We start from the raw sequence: 21106 nt of genomic DNA, 5'->3' as shown, positions 1-21106 counted from the left end.
CTGAGGTCGTGAAATGCATTTTATAAATGCAAATTCTTTCATTTTTTATGCATTTGCGCCCAAACACACAGAATGTGGGTTCAAAATGTTTTCAACATATAACAGTTAAAACTGCAGCAAACCCTTTTACAGACTGTATTTCACATGAATCCATTGTCAACTTCATATTAACATGCTACCTTTATTTCAAAGTTCAGTATCGGAAACACCTTTAGAGTTGAACCCTATCGTTAAGTTACAAGTTACATATATTCTGTTGATATTTTATTAGCACATATTCTAAGAAAAAAATGTATTTTACCTGACAAGTATCCTAAGTTAAAAATATTTCTCAATGACTCCTTTACTGAATACAGTTATAATAAAGATGTCTGTGGGACAGTAGTACACAGAAATAAAATCTCTCTGGAAAATCAGCAATTATAGGGTTAAACTAGCAAGAAACTGTTTACATTGGGGGAATGTTATTCAATTGTAATATATACAGCGTACCAAATACTCCCGTATTTGCAATCTTTTGTTTCATGTTTTGTAGTTTCTGTTGCTAAAATGAGTTACGTTATAATAACCTTAGCAACAGGTACACAATCATTGTGTTTTATCCAAGACATCGGTCCATTTGTACACATTACACTCAATGACAATCTCAACCTTTTCCGTGCAAAAGTTGTCAAATGGTACGCCATACGTATCAAAATAAATAACAGATAGGAATGGATTGCTGAGTTGTGTTACTAAGCAGTCCCTCATTGCTCTTGGACCTTTCAGCCCAAAACTAACCCCAGCTCTCATTATGCATGCTCAGCCATCCATTATTTTGCATGTAGCTTTGAACATTTGGAAAGGAATCCCAAAAAGGGACAACAGCAGCTTTTAAATGACTGCTGTTTTTTTTTTGTTTTATTTAGTTTTTTTCAAATTTTTTTTGTGTGTTTTTTTCTTTCCCTCAGTGTAACTATATTGGAATGTGTTTGAAAACAAAAAAAAAATCAGCCAATTCTGCGTAACATGCTATCTACCAAATTGTTAAATTGGCTTCCATGCCCAAAGTGTTGAATTTTAAAAAGAAGCATTGATTCTCATTTGCTTAAACGTGCTGTTAAAAGCTGCGTTGAAAACTTCCTCATACTGCTTGAACAAATAAACACGATGCTGGTACCCGCCAGCCAGAGAACAAATGTACAAACAACCAGCAGTAGAGTTTTGCCCAGCCCCTACGACTATCGGTAGTATACTTTAGTACATTATGAAGGCACGACACATTAAATATTCTGTGGATATGAAAACAGTGGTATTGGACAGATTACAAACACTGATAACCACTTTCACTGGGAATTCAGCAACAAGAAGCAAAAAAAAACCCAAAAAGGATACAAACAAAGACGGGCGGGATGGGGGGGGGAAGCAAGTGTGGAACATTGCTACTGTAAGTGAAGGATATAGTTACATAAAAGTAGTTCTTACTGATGATTTGTCCTATTTACAAACACTTTGAATGATGGTCTAAGTGTCCACTAGGATCATTTTTACTGGCACAAGAGATCCAGCAGTATTGTCCATTTTGTGGTCTACTGTGGTCAACATTACTCTGTTTTGACTTTTAAGTAGATCAGCAGCAATTGGTATCAAGTAAAAGAAGCATTTTTTCCCCCACACTTTCTGCTTCGGCTGTCATATCTCCAAGCTACGCAAATTGTTTTCTGGGTGGCTGTAAGGACACCAACTTGAGACAGTTCCACCAATTTTCTTTTTGCTTTGAGATGCAGTTCAGGTGGAGTGACAAACTCGTGCTAGTCCGTTATTCAATCACAGTATTTCGCTTTTTTTTTTGCATGTGAACTGACGGCGAAAGGGCTACAGAATTATCAAACCCTGCGGTTCTAAAACACAAACAACTTCAAGTACTTGCTGCAACACTGGTCTAGAGGCCTACCCGTAACACAGAATTCTGACACACAGGATTAGCATATTCTACCACTATAGCCTGTAACTAGGCTTGCATGAGTTAATGTGGGGTGAGGGGAAAGCACTCTTCATAGCTGATGCTCTTTAGGCGTCTCCAAGGATGCTGGTGTATGTTTGTATGACTTCAAACTAGCCAAAGGAATGTCCGTCATTTGACTCCCACTGGTATAATGTCCATCATTGCCACTACTGAACTTTCTGTCATTGAACTGGTTTCTGTTGCCATCTTCTTTCCAGGCCCTTGACAGTGCATGTCCGTTCACTAGCTTATCTTTCTTAATCCATTCTTTCTGAGGTCCAAAGGTAGAGAGGGGGGACTTGAGCTGTTGATAGGAACCGAGACCAGGAGGCATCCAGCAGTTATCCGAGTGACCAAGAACCAAGCACTCTTGAGTGCACTTCTCTGTCGCTTCAGCTAATCCTCTGGGACCCAGTGGAACATCACCTGAAGAAAGGGATACAAAAAAAAAAAGAGTGCATCAGTGCTATTGCATAAAGCACAACTGTTCCATTTCCAATTAGATCTGAAAAGGTACTTAAGTCTGCGTTTGATCCCAGCTCAGACTGACGGGATGAAAGCCTCCTCTCTCTGCTGGCTATAAAGGCTTTAATTTAAATAAATGTGAACAGTCTCAATCTAATCATTCAGAGTGGCCTCATGCACAATTGGTATCTATGATGTAAATGCCATACTGCCGATTGTTAGTACTGCAGTGTGACAGTATGGTGGTTTTATCTCAACTGTGTTTGATGCTTGATGCAGATAAAGGGTTCAAAAAGTTCCATTCTTCAGGTCTGTCACCCTTCACCTTACTAATTACAAAAATCTATTGAAAAATTAGGAGGAATATTGTCACATAATTGCATTTTATTTTTTTGTTAAATATATTCAATGAATACTGGAAAGGATATTGCAACTTGAACTCTAAACATGGTACTGACCTGTTGTGATTGATTAATTGACCATTGATTACATATTAACGAAGACAAAACAAATATCAGCTTAATTTAAAAAAAAAGTGTGCTGGGTTTAAATATAGTTTTGCTTTGCATTAGCAGAGCCGACAGATGATTTCTTGATGCACTACTTTCCGAGCTCAGGCACTTCACACACAGCCCTTATTTAGTAACAGATAATATTGTGTGTCATTTTTTTGAATGACAAATGTAGAATAGTCTCCCCTAAGTTTACTGTCAGGAATTGAACCTCCCTGCTAATTCTGTCAGAAAAGTAACAAAAATAGAGATGCAATGTGTTTGGTCCGTCCATTTTTACTTTGTGTTGCTGGGTACAAGTTCTGAAAGGGTAATGAGAAAACAAGAGAGTATCTGTAAGGCAGAGTATGCACACCAAATTTTATTTTAACGATCGAAGTCCTGAACCAACATTACCACAATAGAATGCATTTTCTTTTAAAGGAAATGTACTTATAAGAATGAATCACTTAATGCTTGATCCAATCCTATTGAGGTAAACAGATAAAGTACCTCAGCATTTATTATTGCGAACTCAGAAATATTCTGAGCATAATCATCCTGTGTAAACCTCTATAGTGCTTTCCTTTAAAAGAAAATGTATCAAGGGGCATTCGATATAATGGGAGTGCTTTACGTGGATTCTTTAATGCAGAGAGAGCTGTACACAGCAAGCAAGATTTCCTACTTGCGATTTTGGAAGTTATATATGTCCTGCTGAGAATACAACACTTGCATTGCCACCAGTCTGCAAAATTTATCCTCACTCTGTAGGGGCAGTGGTGAGAATTGAATACTGTGAGGCCCTTGGGTAGAGTTAAATGTGTTGCTAAATCTGTGGGCGGGGTGGCAGAGCCAGGGATTTCCTCAGTTTTCGAGCTTTACACAGATGGAAGAGACAAGTTCAGGTAGAGAGTGATCCAATTCCCCCTACCTTGCAATCCACATAATGAAATCTGCCTGGAAAATGGGTCGTCTGTAAACAAAGAGATCCATTTCTCCGCTGGGGCCAATAACTCGTTCTCAGTTGTACACTATCACACCGAGCCAGAAGGTTGTGGGTTCAAGTCCCACTCCAGAGACTTGAGCATATAATCTAGGTTGACACTCCAATGCAGGGAGTGCTGCACTGTCTCAGGTGCCGTGGTGGATGTAAAAGATCTTCTCATTTGAAGAAGAGCAGGGGAGTTCTCCCCAGTAGTCACTGCTGTAATGTAAGAAAGGTGGCAGCCCATTTGCTCACAGCAAGCTCCCACAAACAGTAATGAGATAACGACCAGATAATCTGTTTTAGTGATGTTGGTTGAGGGATAAATGTTTTCCAAGACACCAAGGAGAATTTCCCTGCTCTTCTTCAAAAGAGTGCCGAGGGATCTTTTAAATTCACCTGAGAGGGCAGAAAAGGGATCAGTGCCACAACCAAAAGGAATTTCATGTGTATTGGAGATTGGCCTCAGTGGTAATCAATGTCTCGCTCTGTTTAAAATACAGAAATCAATGGCAGCGTATTTTCTGCAGGTGGAATGAGAGATGCATATGCAATCTTAATTTCCGCCATCTACAAGGCACAAGTCAGGAGTGTGATGGAATACTCTCCACTTGCCTGGATGAGTGCAGCTCCAACAACATTCAAGAAGCTCGACACCATCCAGGACAAAGCAGCCCACTTGATTGGCTCCCCAACCACCAACTTAAACATTCACTCCCGACAACACTGGTGCACCGTGGCTGCAGTGTGTACCATCCACAGGATGCACTGCAGCAACTCACCAAGGCTTCTTCGACAACACCTCCCAAACCCACGACCTCTACCACCTTTAAGGACAAGAGCAGCAGGAGTATGGGAACACCATCACCTGCACGTTCCCTTTCAAGTCACAAACCATCTGACTTGGAAATATATCGGCCGTTCCTTCATCGTCGCTGGGTCAAAATCCTGGAACTCCCTTCCTAACAGCACAGTGGGAGAACCTTCACCACATGGACTGCAGCGGTTCAAGAAGGCGGCTCACCACCACCTTCTCAAGGGATGGGCAATAAATGATGGCCTTGCCAGCGATGTCCACATCCCATGAATGAATAAAAAAAAAACTACAGGAGAAAAATCTAGTCCAATGCATGTTGTACCGGAGAACATGATTCATCAAGAGTCTTCTAAAGAGCATTCTTGTGTACGAAAACAACCTTATGTGTGATTTTTAAAATGTTAAATGAATCAGAATATTTAACAAAAAAACACACTGCCAAGGTTACCCAGCTCCCCAGCTTAACCCCAGCAGAGTTCGACAGGAAAGTCTCTGGGAGACAGTTCACTGGCTCACCTTGTTCTCCACCGCTCTGGGATTTTCCACCGGAAGTGACAGGGGATGTGCGATACGTCTACTCAAATATTGGGGCGGGGGGACGGGGGCAATTTTAATGGCATTCAAATGAGAGGAATACATCATCCAATCATTGGTGCTCTAGCAAGATACTCCTGCCTTGACCAAAATGTGCTGGGATTATGCCAATATGTAAAATCCTGGCCTGTGTTTGGCAGGTGTGTGAATTGTGATCGGTGTCCCTGGATGACCGATGGAGCTTGCGGAACAATAATCCAAGTTATATGTCAGCTCCAATAAGTATGCTTTGCTTAATTGTCAGGAAGGCTGATCAATTCTGTTTATCATCAAACATATTATTTGAGCAGTTCCTTATTTGTGCTTTTGATCTCAAAATGAAAGTTATTCTTTGGGGGGAAAAAATGGGAGATTTAGGCTTTTTATTGCAAGTGTAGAAATTGTCAGTGGTGATATAGCAGATGAATGCTTAATGCATTTAAGCAACATTCTTCTGCTATTTTAATGGATGCATTTAAAATCGTAGAATCGTACAGCACAGAAGGACACCCATCATATCTGTGCTGCTCTTTGAAAGAGCTATCCAATTAGTCCCACTCCCCTGCTCTTTCCCCATAGCCCCGCAAATTTTTTCCTTTTCAAGTATTCCCATTTCCAATAAACATGTTAACCAATGCCTGAGTTAAAATAGGAGACAGAGGAATGTCATAGGGACACATTATGCATTCGCTGATATTGACAGCAGTAATTTCTAGGCTTATAGACCCAATTGACACTGATGCGTTCACTGGGTGTGTTCAACAGTTTAGATGGCACTGCTTCACCAGCTGTTTAGAGAGCACTGTTTAAACCTTGCACATTGCTGAATGACTCCAGCTGCTGCACAGGCAGTGAAATTGTCCACTGCTCTTGAAATCCATCTCTGAAGGGAGCCTCCTGATTTCACGCTTGACGCGCGACTAAAGCCGCTCCAGGGTAGCGTGATAGTCAGTGTCTACACATGCTCCTTCAGGTTTAACTCAAGAGGAAGAAGTCAAGGGGATCAAGGTTTGCTGGATGAAGAAGCCAGCTGTGCTCCGGAGAGTTTTCCTCAAAGCCACCTGAGCACATCATGGATCAGGAATCATTCACTTACAAGAAACTTTAATCTACTGGGGAGGGAGTGGATAGATGAGAGGTGGAGGAGAGCAGAGCAATACTTTCTGATTCTACTTTTTAAAAATACAAATGAATTTTGCAGTATTTAGGTGTGATGAGAGTATAAGAATTTGACACTGTACCCTCGTGAAAACCATGGCAATTGATGATGGGTTAAAATGTGCATCCTAATGGCACTTTGCACACACACTCTAAGGCGCCACACAACATGGCTACTCTCGCTGAGCTTCCACCTTTTTGAAATACCATGCTGCTTACACAATTCCCATTTTTCAGTGTGGGGTGCACAATTTAGACTTGACCAAAATTCTCTAAGCCTAAAGCTGTCAACATTGGACAAATCCTAGGCGTGGGGTTTGAACCTGACATGTGGACTTCTGTCTTAAACATAAATGTGGTTAAGACTAGGCGGCTGCCTCTGTCACTTGGGCCACACGGAGTGACCAAGTGACATTATTGTATTATTATTCTTCACTCTCATCCTCTTTCCACTGTGCTTTTTCTTCTTTTTTGTGTTTCCCTTTCTCCTTTTACAGCCAGGCTGGCAGTGAGATTGATGAATATTTTCACATGCTTTCATGCAAGGTAAACCAAGAGACTGCTATGGAGGACAATCTGTTCTCACATCTATTACAGCTTTGGGCCCCATAATTTAATATAATGTTTTCACTGCCACTATATATGCATGCGAGCACCCTGACTCCATTATGCTCTCTTACCTTCTCTCATTCTCTAGTGAGAGAATTGATGGGACTTGTTAATACTGTCAAAATAGGATGGCAGGAAGATTGCAATCGCACTCGTGATATTTCCACCTAACCTGGAAGTGATGGTTGGCCAGTGTAGCATTCATGTTCAAAAAGAAAGATAGAGTGAAGGCATGGTCTCCACTGGTGCGTGGAACAGGCATCTTTTCGATGTAAGAGGCTAAGATTTACGATCGGTTACTCCCGATCATCTGGCCTAAAGTGGGTGTAACCAGTAGGAACAAGGGGCAGAATGACATTAAATCAGATCTCCGCCAATTTTGTGCTCACAAAACAGTGATTACACTTCAAAAGTGTTTAATTGGCTGTGAAGTGCTTTGGTATGTCCTGAGGATATAAAAGGCAAAATATAAATGCAAGATCATTCTATATCTTAATACTAATTCAAGTCTTTTTCAAAACTTATTTTCCGGTTCCCAGATGTAACTTATGTTTTCTCCTATAATCTTTTCAATTGTTGTGTCATATAAAGATTGGCATGCTTTGAATTAAATAGCTGTTTGGGTGAGGGTACATTACACATTACACAATAGAAAAGGAGATAGATATGCATCAAGAACCTTACACGGTTCTTGACATTTGGGTGAGGTCACATATTCCATTATAGTAGAATGTGAATGCCAACTACAAACCTGAAGGCCATTTCTGACACTTCCAAGAAGTCTAGATTCATCCACTAAGGAGGTAATAATGTGTCTACTTTGTGGAATTCCTGCGCTTAAATCTACAGAAAATGGTGCAGAGTGTGTGACATCAACACATTTCATCTTTGTCCAATACCAGCTAACTCGGATATATTTCCCATACTGTGAAACTGCTTAAAATGGCAGAGCACTTCTTATCACTCATGGAGATAGCTTTTTAAAGTTGTGATTTATTTTCAAGCGACTTTTGTTCCTTGCGGATTGAAAACCTGTTTACCTCAGAAGATAAAATGAGGGGAAAGAGCAGTAAGCTGCTCCACACAATATCTGGCCATGCTCTGAGTATTGGAAGGTACCAGTGTTCCTTTATCTCACTTTGTTTTACAGCCCCTAGCTAAATGGCCACTTTATTGATCTATTCTGTGCAGCAATTAGAAGGTGACTGCTGGCAAGATGACTGTCTGCTTTGCAAACTTGGTACATCAATACCTAATAAATCTTCGAACTCTTTGAGCTTCTCACTTGGTAGCCTAAGTCTTTGTTTACATTTTTAAACCTTGTTAGACGTCAGAACATGCTGATCTGCAAGCTTCTTATTTCATTATACATGAAAACAATAGTTGCACTATTAGTATTCTTCACCTTTTGATTCAGGTAGGCCTATCAAAGTTAGCTCAGCTTCCAGAACTGGAAATCAACTCAGAAAATGATTATAAACTCTTCAAACTTTTTAATGTTTATTACTCTACGCATTCCAGGTCTCAACAACGTTCTACATAGTATTACATAGAATTTTACAGCACAAAAACAGGCCATTCGGCTCAACTGGTCTATGCCGGTGTTTATGCTCCACACGAGCCTCCTCCCTCCCTACTCCATCTCATGCTATCAGCATATCCTTCTATTCCTTTCTCCCTCAACAACTTGCTTCCCCTTAATTTTAAAATTCTCAACCTTGTTTTCAAATCCCTTCATGGCCTCGCCCCTCCCTATCTCTATAACCTCCCCCCAGCCCTACAACTCTCCGAGACTCTACGCACCTCTAATTCTGGCCTCTTGCGCATCCCCGATTTTAATCGTTCCACCATTGGCGGCCGTGCCTTCAGCTGCCTAGGTCCTAAGCTCTGGAATTCCCTCCCTAAAGCTCTCTACCTCTCTCTCCTCCTTTAAGATGCTCCTTAAAACCTACCTCTTCGACCAACCTTTTTGTCACCTGTCCTAATATCTCCTTATGTGGCTTGGTGTCAAATTTTGTTTGATAATTGCTCCAGTGAAGCGCCTTGGGATGTTTTACTGCATTAAAGGCACTATATAAATGCAAACTATAATAGCAGTAGTTGTTATTGTTGTTAAAAGCATCTATGCTATTTGCCTCAAGCATTCCATGTGGTAGCAAGTTCGAGTTCATTTAGTACAGGAAGCAAATAAGTCACATGCTTTTCTGATACTTAAGGGTACCTCATATATTATGCACTAATTAGTTGTGCAGACTAAATTCGGGATGTCACACTAATTGTACCTCAGTAAAATATAATATAGAGTCCCCGTCATTGTTGTCTCATCAGGCAGAAATACCACATGCAAAAAGCCTTCATAATCAAAACAACAGGCCCAATAAATAATATCAGTGGCCAATGTCTTTAATATTCAGTGAGTGTAACAGGATGAAAGGAAAAAGCTTCATTTTTGCTGAGATCACAAAAACCACGCTGCAGCTTGGGCAACATTGGCATGAAGTGCAAGAATGTGATCAAGCAAACACTGACAGCATTTTCAGATTATAATGAGCCAGTTGTACAGCGGAGGGGCCTCGGTATTTGGTTGTTAGGTATGAGATCACATGCTGCCGGTACACTCACATTCCTTGCCTTTACAACAACATAACTGCGGCTAGGGTGAAGTTTCCTTAGAAAGAAGAAATAGAAAAAAGGACTTGCATTGATATAGCACCTTTCAGGACCTCAGATGTCCCAAGATACTTCACAGCCAATGAAGTACTTTTGAAGTGTATTCACTGTGGTAATGTAGGAAAAACGGCAGCCATTTTGAGCACAGCAAGCTCCCCATAAACAGCAATGTGGGAATGACCAGAAATTTATTTTTAGGTGTTGGTTGACGGATAAATATTGGCCAGGACCCTGCTCTCCTTCAAAATAGTGCCGTGCAATCTTTTACGTCCACCTGAGAGGCCAGACAGGGCCTTGGTTTGACATTTCATCCGAGAGACGGCATCTCCAACAGTGCAGTGCTCCCACAGTGCTACACTGGGAGTGTCAGCCTAGATCTTGTGCTCAAGTCTCTGGAATGAGACTTGATCCGACAGCCTGCTGACTCAAACTGAGCCACGGCTGACACGGATTGGTTTGCTGAACTAGTTTTTTTTAATGTTAGTGTAGAACCAACTATTCTGCTGGCAGCAGCTCTAGTGTGACTGTGTGGCAGCAGACAGGATATCACAACACAGTGACAGGTAAACTGAGGAAAATGTACCACTTTTAGTTGGTTATTAACAACTCTTATTTGATAATAGTCTACAAATATATTTCAATCACTCATGTGTGCCAAGAGCTGGGTTTCCCTATTTTGTATTATGAAAAACAATTCTGCCCACATTAGCAGCGAGAGGGAAGTATACTCACTAGTGCCTTCCATGTACGACAACACACTCTTAGTTAGTTTTGTAAAGTTTATTACTACATGCTGAGAGACAGAGGGTGATTTTAAACCCCAAGAACGGGTGGGTTGGAGACAGGTGGGAGTTGAAAATAGTTGGTTTTTGGGTCGCGACCTTAACCCTGCTTTATTTCCAGGTTTTATGTTGGCGTGTAAAAATACAGCCTTCCCACTGGGAATGTAAAGTCCAAAGATTTTGCGGTTGCGACCCCAAAATTTGCTAGCAACAGTGTCCAGGAGATACATCTGTAATTCATGGACACTCCAGTCCAATGTAGAGCAAAGAAACAGGCCATTCGGCCCAACAGGACAATACCGGTGTTTATGCTCCACACGAGCCTCCTCCTTCCCGACTTCATCGAACTATCAGCATGTCCTTCTATTCCTTTCTCCCTCATGTTAATCTAACTTCTCCTTAAATGCATCTATGCTTGTCACCTCATCTACTCCTTGTGGTAGCAAGTTCCACATTCTAACAACTCTCTGGGTAAAGAAGTTTTTCCTGAATTTAGATTTATTAGTGACTATCTCATATTCACAGCCCCTCAGTTCTGGTCTTCCCTGCAAGTGGAAACATCTTCTCTATAACTACCCCATCAAACCCTTACATTGGGCTCGATTTTAGCACCCGTGATCGGGTGCGTTCGTGGCGGGGGGGCTATGAAAATCGGGGATTCCCGGGGCGGGTCGGGAGCCCGGCTCCAACCCGCCCACCTCCACTGACATGCGTGCGCAGCCCCCGCATGTGGGACTCCCGCCAGCAATTAAAGCCGGCGGGGTGCCACTTAGGGTATTTATTTTGGTATTTCAGGTCGTTTACAGACCTGATTAACGTGATATTTTAGGAGGGGTGGGATTTTACAAACAACTGGGACTGTTTCCTGTACTGGGGGAAACACTCCCAGTTCAAATGGACGTGTTGCAGCCATCAGCCTGTGGCAGCTGCAAAGGTCCATTTGACAGGTGTGGTGGGGGAGACCCTCACTCATTGCAGGAGGCCACTCTGTCACTTTGGACAAAGTTTGGCCTCCACCACCCTCCTCCTAACAACAAAATTCACCAACTCGCACACTTACCCCGGTGTCCAGACACATGTACCTACCTTGCGGACCCCCTCAGATGTACATCTTCCGGATGGGGGCTGCCGTAGCTGCAGTCATGACCTCCTCGGAGGGCGAACAGCATCACCAGCCTCGCCGGCCCGCCGTCCACCTCTGACACGTGGAGCTCCACAACAGAGTGCCGTGACACATCCACCTGCACAGCAGGAGGGAGGGCAACCGCAGAGAGAGATGCGTCGCAGAGGGCACTACCCTCGCCACAGGGTCCACAGACCGAGGCTCAGCTTCCTGGACTTCTCTGAGCAGCAGTGTACACGGAGGCTCAAAGTCACTCGACATGTAGTCGTGGGCATCTGCAGCCTCCTTCATGCCGAGCTGCTCCTGGCTGGCCCGAGCACCATCTTCTTACCTGTCGCTGTCAAAGTCACCACTGCCCTCAACAACTTCTCCTCTACATCCTTCCAGGGTGCCACCGGGGACATCGCCGACGTCTCTCAGTCGTCTGCACAAAAGAGCCCTGCAAATACACCTACACCCACTCTGCAGTGACACAATGGGTGGCATCAGTTGTGGGTCTTCATTGTGATCCTCAGGAAAGGGCATTATTGCACAAACCAGACAAGATTCGCAAAGACATGGCAGTAGTGGTGACAATATAATATGTAATGTGAGTTGTTCAGAAATTAAATATAAGTAAAAACCATGACAAACCCTCAAACACCCTTGTGCATCCCTTTCATGCTCATGACATGTTTGCCTTACGCAGCCTGCTGCACATATGTGATGCATGCCCTGTGGCTGCAGCACAGGTAGTGGCAGGTTGAGTGAGGCTGACTGTGAAAGAAATGCATGAGAGGGTGAGTATGAGATAGAGCCATGAGATTGTATGAGGATTAGGTTGAGTGGTAGTGGTGGGATGAGTACTGGTGAGGTGAGTAAGTGCAGGTAAGATGAGGATGAGGTTTGAGTGGGTGTGAGGAGTGATGTGATAGAGTAGTGTTGGCAATGCAGAAGGAGATGTGGGGTGGGGTCGGTGATGTGGCAGATGGAGTGTAGGGGAATGAGTAAGTGTACTCACTTTGGCTGACCTACTTAGGTCATTGCAGCGCCTCCTGCACTGTATGCAGGTGGGCGATATGTTGGTGGTGCAGGTGACCTCCTCTGCCACCTTGAGCCAAGCCTTCTTGGTGGCAGAGGCAGGCCGCTTCCTCCCGCCCGCCGGGGGGAAGATCTCTGTCCTCCCCCTCCTCCTCACCCCATCCAATGATACCTGGAGTGAGGCATCATTAAACCTGGGAGCAGCCTTCCCCCTGGGCTGCTCCATGCTGTAATTTTTCCTATTTCTTGCAGCATCAGTCAGTGGAGGACTGCCCCTTTAAATAGAGCTCCTCCAGCTGACAGACCTTACTGCGCATGTGCAGCCCGCCCGACGCGCAGCTCAGCAGCGGGGAACCCGGAAGACCAGGTCAGTGGATCCAATCAGCCTGCGATTGTGCGCGGGGCAGACTGATTTCACCGGGCGCGTTACCCACGCGCCCAATCGCCCCCCCGCCGCGAACCCGCCGCCCTGGTAATATCGGGTCCATTATCTTAAAGACCTCTATTAGGTCACCCCTCCAGAGAAAAGAGCCTCAGCCTGTTCAATCTTTCCTGATAGGTATAACCTCTCAGTTCTGGTATCATCCTAGCAAATCCCAGTGCCTTTATATCCTCTTTATAAAATGGAGACCAGATCTGTTCACAATACTCTTAAGTGCGGTCTAACCAAGGTTCTATACAAGTTTAACATAACTTCCCTGTTTTTCAATTCTATCCCTCTGGAAATGAACCCCCATGCTTAGGCCCGAGACAAATGGAACTGGAACTAAAGAATGTCATTAGCCCGCACTCCCCGACGAGGGCTGCCAGCCCTCCCACTTTGCCCGGGAGTCTCCCGGGCTGGGCGATTGGTCTCCCGGGAGCTGCTGCTGGCGACCCAGGAAAAACGACCCTTGAGTGCGCGGTTCACGTGTACACAGTGCCACTGGCTGTAGTAGCTTGCAGCCAATCCGCGTTGCCTGGCCCCTGGCCCACTACGCTCGGCCTTGCTGCTCCGCCTTCCAGAACGTCTGCCGGCCCTTTAAACTATTCGACTCAGCAGCAGCGCAAGGGCCGAGTGCCCCCTCCCCCCGCCACCAGGCCTTGGCCGGGGCTTCAAGGGAGCTGCCGCTAAAAAAAAACAGGTCGAGGAGCTGGAGGAAGCCCTCAGCCGGAGGCGAGAGTAAGAACTCAGGCCGCTCTAACGGAGGCCTCCCCAGACACTATCGCCCCAATCAAACCCCTGCCCGGGGTTCTGGAACCAAGAACTCCGCGGCAGCTGCAGCCCTGGGATGGCAGTTCCCTCCTTCTCTTTGCCTCTGCCTGCTATCCCGGTCTGAGCTGCACGGCATCCAATAGCTCCCAGCAATTGGCAAAAAAAATCATCCCGGCAGGTCTTGAAGATACGGCTGAGGAGATAATCCACCTGACAACTTGGTCCAAAAGAAGGGAAATCAAGCTAAAAGCTTCAGTGTTTGTGTCTCAATGTATGTGGAAGTTAGAAACGGGGCTAGTTATGTTACGATGGAGCAGCTGGTTTTAAAGGAATATATCAGAATGCACTTTCAAATAGTCCTCCCCAATAATGCAAAGTTTGCAAGTCCCCCCAGATATTTTGTTTCTTACTTCCTGGTGAACATCGTTACTAATGTATATTATGCATAGACGGAGTGCAGGTCAGATATCGAAATCTAGGATGTATCATCTAAACTTTCTTATTCAAAATTGCTATCAGGTTATAAACCTATCACTACTCGCTGCTTCAGTTGGCGAAGCAGCTGACAATCAGGGTGAAGCAGACTCAATGCTGGCGCCCGTTGTGGATACAATCTACACATGATGTGTTGTGAAAATAAGTGTTTATAAGCAAAACATGGAACTAAATGTGTGGGGACTTTAACTCTTTTTACTTCATTACTATGTCCAACAGATGGATTTTAATGTTTATTTCTGGTAATGCACATTGGCACAAGAAATATGAAATATACACAATGAAGGGGTCCTTTTTAAGAAAAGTAACTGTGGAAAGAGCTTGGAATGGAACTGCTGCTGAACCTGCGGCTTTTACAAAGTCAAGAGAACATCACGTGATCGAATGCCATGATCAACTATCACACGACAAAGCCTCCAGGATACGTCAAACCAGGGTTGGCAACCCTTAAGGCCCCTCTCACAATGAGTCACACGTACAACACCCACAATTGAACAAACACAACCTTTCTCTAACGGCTGGAGAATGCATCTAACAGGCCGTGTCAAATGGTTACTTATCAAGCGCTGGCAGCTCGATCTCTAAGGGACAACTGGCCCTTTGTAGCCAGCTGCCTGTAAGAGTCAGCAATAAGTGGTCTCATGCTGACCCTTACAGATTGTCTGGCCGTACTGAGCTTGTTTCAACAGAAGTCAGGAAAAATCCTGCAGCTTCAAGAATCTACTTATTGTTACTTTTTCAAAAAAAATTCTCAAGTTCCTGGAATCAGATAAATTTTCCGACTAAATAAATGTGCGAGAATGCACTGCGTCATTCCCCAAGATTCTCGACTAATGATTGCTGGCTTCAGTCCTGGGGCTTTTGTCCGCAGTGGTGCTGCTCCTAGCGTTTTACCTCTGAGAACAGCAACAACTGCAACGAGGTGCTCATTACCGTTACACTGTGAGAATTAATTTATTGAACGGACAGCTCAGAAAATGTCACTCCTTTAAAGAAGCAATATGATCCAAGTTGGCTGGAAGGCAGTTTATTAGAAATCCCGATTAAAAATTAACTGAGGCTGTGGAATACTAAAATTGTTCAATTCAATAGTACAAAATAGATGGCTCTTTGCATGTAAAAGAAATCTCAATGTTTTATGACATGAACATTGTTTTGGTGCAGACGAGATGAAATAGTATTTCTTCCTGCTTAAAAATGCATTTTTAATTCTGTCTATTTAACGTCAAGCATACTGCTTTGGTGGGGGAGTTCACTGCCATAGAGAAAGAGGAGGGCATCAGGCCCCAGTTCACTGCACTGATGGAGTGACATGTTTGACTAAATGAGCCAAAGACTGCTTCTTTCCAAATGCCTGCTTCTGTAGACTCTACAGCTGCTGACGCCACTGCAGTAATGTTTTTTCTGCACATGGCTCCTGTACGGTACCACGCCACACTGACAAGAAGCTGGGTTCCCCTTTTTTATTCTTACCGCAGCTGCCTCCGTCAGCGATGAAGTTTACCAATACCCTCATGTCACGAGAGACCTCTTTCTAGTATCTGCTGCAGAAACAGATGTTGCTTGCCAGTACATCACCTTTGGTCATTTTTCAAGAAAGCAATTTTTAATTTTTTTTTAACTTTACCACTGGAATAAACTGTGCTGATTTTATCTTAAAGGGCACCAGTACTCTGTAGAACATTAATGAGGCAATTCTTCAAGATTTATGCACTTGCTGTCTTTAAGAGTTTACTCAGTTTAAGGCAGAAATAGCTATTTACGTAAGGCTGCCTGAGTTCCATTTAACTCTTCTCCTGCCTTGTAATTTTCGAGATTTGTTTCCATGGTTCTCAGAATCCACTTTGAGATCAGGTGTATGTCACTGTCAATGTGAAGGAATTAAAAACTCTTTAAATTACTCTATCTTAACTAATTGATAACAAAGATGTAGCCTTTACCGTGCTTGTAGCAACAAAATGGGTTTAGTTTTGTCCAAAATCCAGATCTCTGTTGCTAATACAAATAATCAGAATCTGAACTATTTTCATTTGAATCAAAGGCCTCATCAACTCGACCCACCTTTGAGACCATCCTCAATTTGGGGCCTAACCACAAGCTGATTGACTCTTGTCTGGCCAATCTAAACTGGGGGTCGCCTACAAGACTTTGCATGGCTCCCTCTGTCTCATCACTCCTTTGTCCTTCCTGCCAACTATATTTTTCATTTACCTGCTACCTCAATCCCTCCTGCTGCAAAGGTGATGGATTTTAATTCAATAAACTATAAAAAGAGGCTCTGGAAAGAAAATAATAATCGCTCCACCATTGGCGGCCGTGCCTTCAGCTGCCTAGGCCCTAAGCTCTGGAATTCCCTCCCTAAACCTGTCTCTTCCCCTTTAAGTCATGATGTGGAGATGCCGGTGATGGACTGGGGTTGACAATTGTAAACAATTTTACAACACCAAGTTATAGTCCAGCAATTTTATTTTAAATTCACAAGCTTTCGGAGGCTTCCTCCTTCCTCAGGTAAATGTTTACCTGAGGAAGGAGGAAGCCTCCGAAAGCTTGTGAATTTAAAATAAAATTGCTGGACTATAACTTGGTGTTGTAAAATTGTTTACAATTCCCCTTTAAGAAGCTCCTTCAAACCTACCTCTTTCCTGTCCTAATATCTCACTATGTGACTCGGTGTCAAATTGTGACTGATAATTCTCCTGTGAAGCGCCTTGGGGCATTTTACTATGTTAAAGGTGCTATATAAATGCAAGTTGTAGTTGGTGAATCATTCAGCTACTCATAGAGAAGTTTCTTTGTGTTAAACTACAAGACAATAAAGCGACAGGGTTATAAACTAGAAAACTGGCCGCTAGATATCATTTTAAAAGAAATTACTTCACATTCATCAGTTGTTAAATTATGAAAGAGGCTGCCACCTAGTGCAATGAAAGTAGACTCAAACCACTGAGAAAAGCACAGACTCAACAGTGAAAAGACTGGCACATATTTGGTGCGTGGGAGAAGAAAATTGTCCATGGATCCTATTGATGAGCTGAAATAGTTAGGCTTCTCAAATTCAAACATGTTTATCCTGCACACTATATGGTATTGGCATCCAGTGATAGAAAAATTCCATTCTTTTCATTACCTTAATACCCAATAAACAGACCAAACTCCCATTAAAAATCAAGAACTAGAAACTGCATTGCACTGCATCCATTTTACAAGCATAAAAAGGACACCGTGATCACACCCTGATTTGGGTGTGCTCCAACATCTAGGTCCCAGTATTTGTCTGAAAAATAGGAACCGAGCCTTAAATTGTCCACTGTGTTTGTTTTTCTTCATTAATTGTTACGTTCATCAAATTGAAGTATACTAATGCTGGAAAATGGTACAACATCCTATTTCAGGTATTGTACACCCAACTGGAGAGTAAAGCCCTTTCTATTTTCTCCACATGTGCCTCAACCAAACCTCAGAAGAGTACTAGTGTGACATTTCGACAGCACCTCCCAAACTCGTGACCTCTACCACCTAGAAGGACAAGGGCAGCAGGCGCATGGGAACAACACCACATGCACGTACCCCTCCAAGTCACACAATATCCCGACTTGGAAATATATCGGCCGTTCCTTCATCATCGCTGGGTAAAAATCCTGGAACTCCCCTACCTAACAGCACCATGGGAGAACCTTCACCACATGGACTGCGGCGGTTCAAGAAGGCGGCTCACCCCCACCTTCTCAAGGGCAATTAGGGATGGGCAATAAATGCCGGCCTCGCCAGTGACGCCAACATTCCATGAATGAATAAAAAAAAACATTTCTGCTTCCCATAAGAGCCAACCCTCTGACTTTTCTGAGGGAGATTATCAATGTCGTGCCAAATTATATGGAATTACATGGAATTTTATAGCACAGAAACATGCCATTCATCCCAACAGGTCTATGCCGGAGTTCATGCTCTACATGAGTCTCCTCCCATCCTTCTTCATCTCACCCTATCAGAATATCCTTCTACTCCTATCTCCCTCATGTACTCATCTAGCTTCCCCTTAAATGCATCTATGCTATTCGCCTCAACCACTCCATGTGGTAGCGAGTTCCACATTCCCACCATTCTCTGAGTAAAGAGGTTTCTCCTGAATTCATTATTGGATTTATTAGTGACTCTCTTATATTTATGGCCCCTAATTTTAGACACCCCCACAAGTGGAAGCATCTTCTCTATGTCTACCTTATCAAACTCTTTCATAATTTTAAAGACCTCGATCAGGTCACCTTTCAGTCTTCTCTTTTCTAGAGAAAAGAGCCTCAGTCTGTTCAGTCTTTTCTGATAGTTGTACCGTTTCAGTTCTGGTATCATCCTTGTAAACCTTTTTTTCACTTTCTCCAATGCTTCTATAACCTTTTTGTAATATGGAGATCAGAAATGTCCATGTCTAACCAATGTAGTTCTTGGGACAATTTATACAGCAGGCTATACCTACTAGAATTAAATATACACTGCCCAAGCTTAATTTATGCACGACCTTCCATCTATCCACCTTTCTTGATCACTCCACTGCCTCTGATTTGTTACGTTGCTTGTCCGACATCCAGTACTGGATGAGCAGAAATTTCCACCAACTAAATATTGGGAAGACCGAAGCCATTGTCTTCAGTCCCCGCCACGAACTCCGTGCAATAGCCACCGACTTCATCCCTCTCCCTGACCACTGTTTGGGGCTGAACCAGGCCCTTTGCAACCATGGCGTCCTATTTGAACCTGAGATGAGCTTTCAACCCCATATCCACTCCATCACCAAGACCGCCTACTTCCACATCCGTAACATCGTCTGTCTCCACCCTTGCCTCAGCTCATCTGCTGCTGAAACCCTCATCCATGCCTTTGTTGCCCCTAGACTCAACTATTTCAATGCTCTCCTGGCCGGCCTCCCACCTTGCGCACTCTGTGAACTTCAGCTCATTCAAAGCTCTGCTGCTTGTATCCTAACTCGCAGCGAGTCCCGTTCTCCCATCACCCCTGTGCTCACTGATCTACATTGGCTCATGGTCCACCAACTCTTTGATTTTAAAATTCTCATCCTTGTTTTCAAATGCCTCCATGGCCTCGCTCCTCCATATCTCTGGAACCTCCTCCAGCCCTACAACCCTCCGAGATCCTGCGCTCCTCCAATTCTGGCCACTTGCGCATCCCCTATTTTCTTAACTCTACTATTGGCGGCCTTGCCTTCAGCTGCCCAGGCCCTAAGCTCTGGAATTCCCTCCTTAATCTCTCTAACGCTTTCAAGACGCTCCTTAAAACCTACCTCTCGTCCTAATATCTCCTTACGTGACTCGGTCTCAAATGTTGTCTGATTACGCTCCTGTGAAGCGCCTTTGGACGTTTTACTACGTTAAAGGCGCTATATAAATGCAAGGTGTTGTTGTTGTATTTGTTTACATTAGATCCAAATCCCCAGAGGTGATAGGACAGTGTGTTAACCCATTCCACCACTCATTCATCCATTGTTTACTTTGATTTAAAATTGTTAAAAGCATGTTGTATGTTTCAAAGAACAAAGCAAGAGGGCAGGCAATTAGCTTTACTCTGATGGGGTGATAGTTCTGACTGAAGTTTGGGTTCTGGGGCCCTGCCATTGACTTCCGTTGTTTTCCCAATTTTTCTTTCCCTGGAACAGTTCCTTATCCACTAATGTGCAAAATGTGGTGTGCTAGCTCCCCTGCGGTAACATGATTTTTTCACATGAAAACAACACAATTGGCCTCCCAGCGGGATATATCTGTCACCGTAATGTCATTTTCGCAGCCTGCAGATCGGTCTGCCATAACATGATGCGCTTCTGAAAACTTTGGCAAGTTCTGGGAACGTATCCAAGCTCTGGGTCCCTGAATCTGAAGTGAGCCTTGTCACCGCTCAGATGGCTTTTAACTACTAATTCAGTGGAAATGTCTCCAAACAATGACTGATCTCTCTTTTGCCTTTGGATTTTATGGCATGCTTTCTTTCTAATATCTAATAAAATCTAAATGTCAGGGATTCAGTGAGATTGGTTTTGCTCCTTTTTGATTTATGTCAGTATTTAGGAGCAAAGAGTACATTTTTTTTTGAAGTTAGCAGATCGCCCACGTGGTTTCCAATAGCAGTCTCATGTGTGGGCTTGTCACTGTGCCATTCTGATTGTAAGTTCCACTGCATATGGCAAAGCCTTTCGCACTGGAAGAAAAGAGCAGCACTTTGTGGCTCTGCAAATTAAATCAGCTCAAAGCAGAGTATAGTATTATTAGAATATATTGTTCGGTAGCTAGCCTGACTTTGATTTGAAAACACTATTAATAGCCCAACTGGACCATCCAATGTGGAGCTGGTACAGACCAAGAAAGCCATAGATTTAACCTTCACTCTACTACGTTGGCTGATCTCGGCCAGGAAGGAGGTAGTCTCAATTTTTTTTCATGGGATGCGGATGACGCTGGGCAAAGAGGCATTTATTGCCCTGAGCTGGTTCTTGAACCATTACATTCCTGATGGTACCTCGGCGTTGGGTAAGAAAATCCACAATATTGAGCCAGCGACGGTGAAGAAACGGTGTGAGATGACCAAGCCAAGATGGCGTGTGACTTGGAGGAGGAACACGGAGGTGATAGCGCTCCCGCGACTTTGCTGCTCTTGTACATCACATAACCGTTCCAATACCAAATCTGTCTAATTCCACCTCTCTAACATCGCCCGCCTCGCCTCTGCCTCAGCT

The 21106-nt window shown here is 43.6% G+C and overlaps 1 protein-coding gene across 1 annotated transcript in view; it reads right to left on the bottom strand.

Moving 5' to 3' along the window:
• Positions 1-372: 372 nt before the first annotated feature.
• The window catches only part of LOC137323115 (protocadherin-9), a 549237-nt gene continuing 528503 nt past the window's right edge, over positions 373-21106 (bottom strand). The window contains exon 3 of the mRNA XM_067986554.1: positions 373-2410. Within this exon, the coding sequence (XP_067842655.1) occupies positions 2034-2410 (377 nt within the window). The 3' untranslated portion in view covers positions 373-2033. The remainder of the gene's footprint in view (positions 2411-21106) is intronic.

Source organism: Heptranchias perlo, chromosome 6, assembly GCF_035084215.1.
Source record: "Heptranchias perlo isolate sHepPer1 chromosome 6, sHepPer1.hap1, whole genome shotgun sequence".
Lineage (NCBI taxonomy): Eukaryota > Metazoa > Chordata > Chondrichthyes > Hexanchiformes > Hexanchidae > Heptranchias > Heptranchias perlo.
The sequence above is the reverse complement of the archived record's forward strand: the minus strand, read 5'-3'. Positions and strand labels throughout refer to the sequence as shown.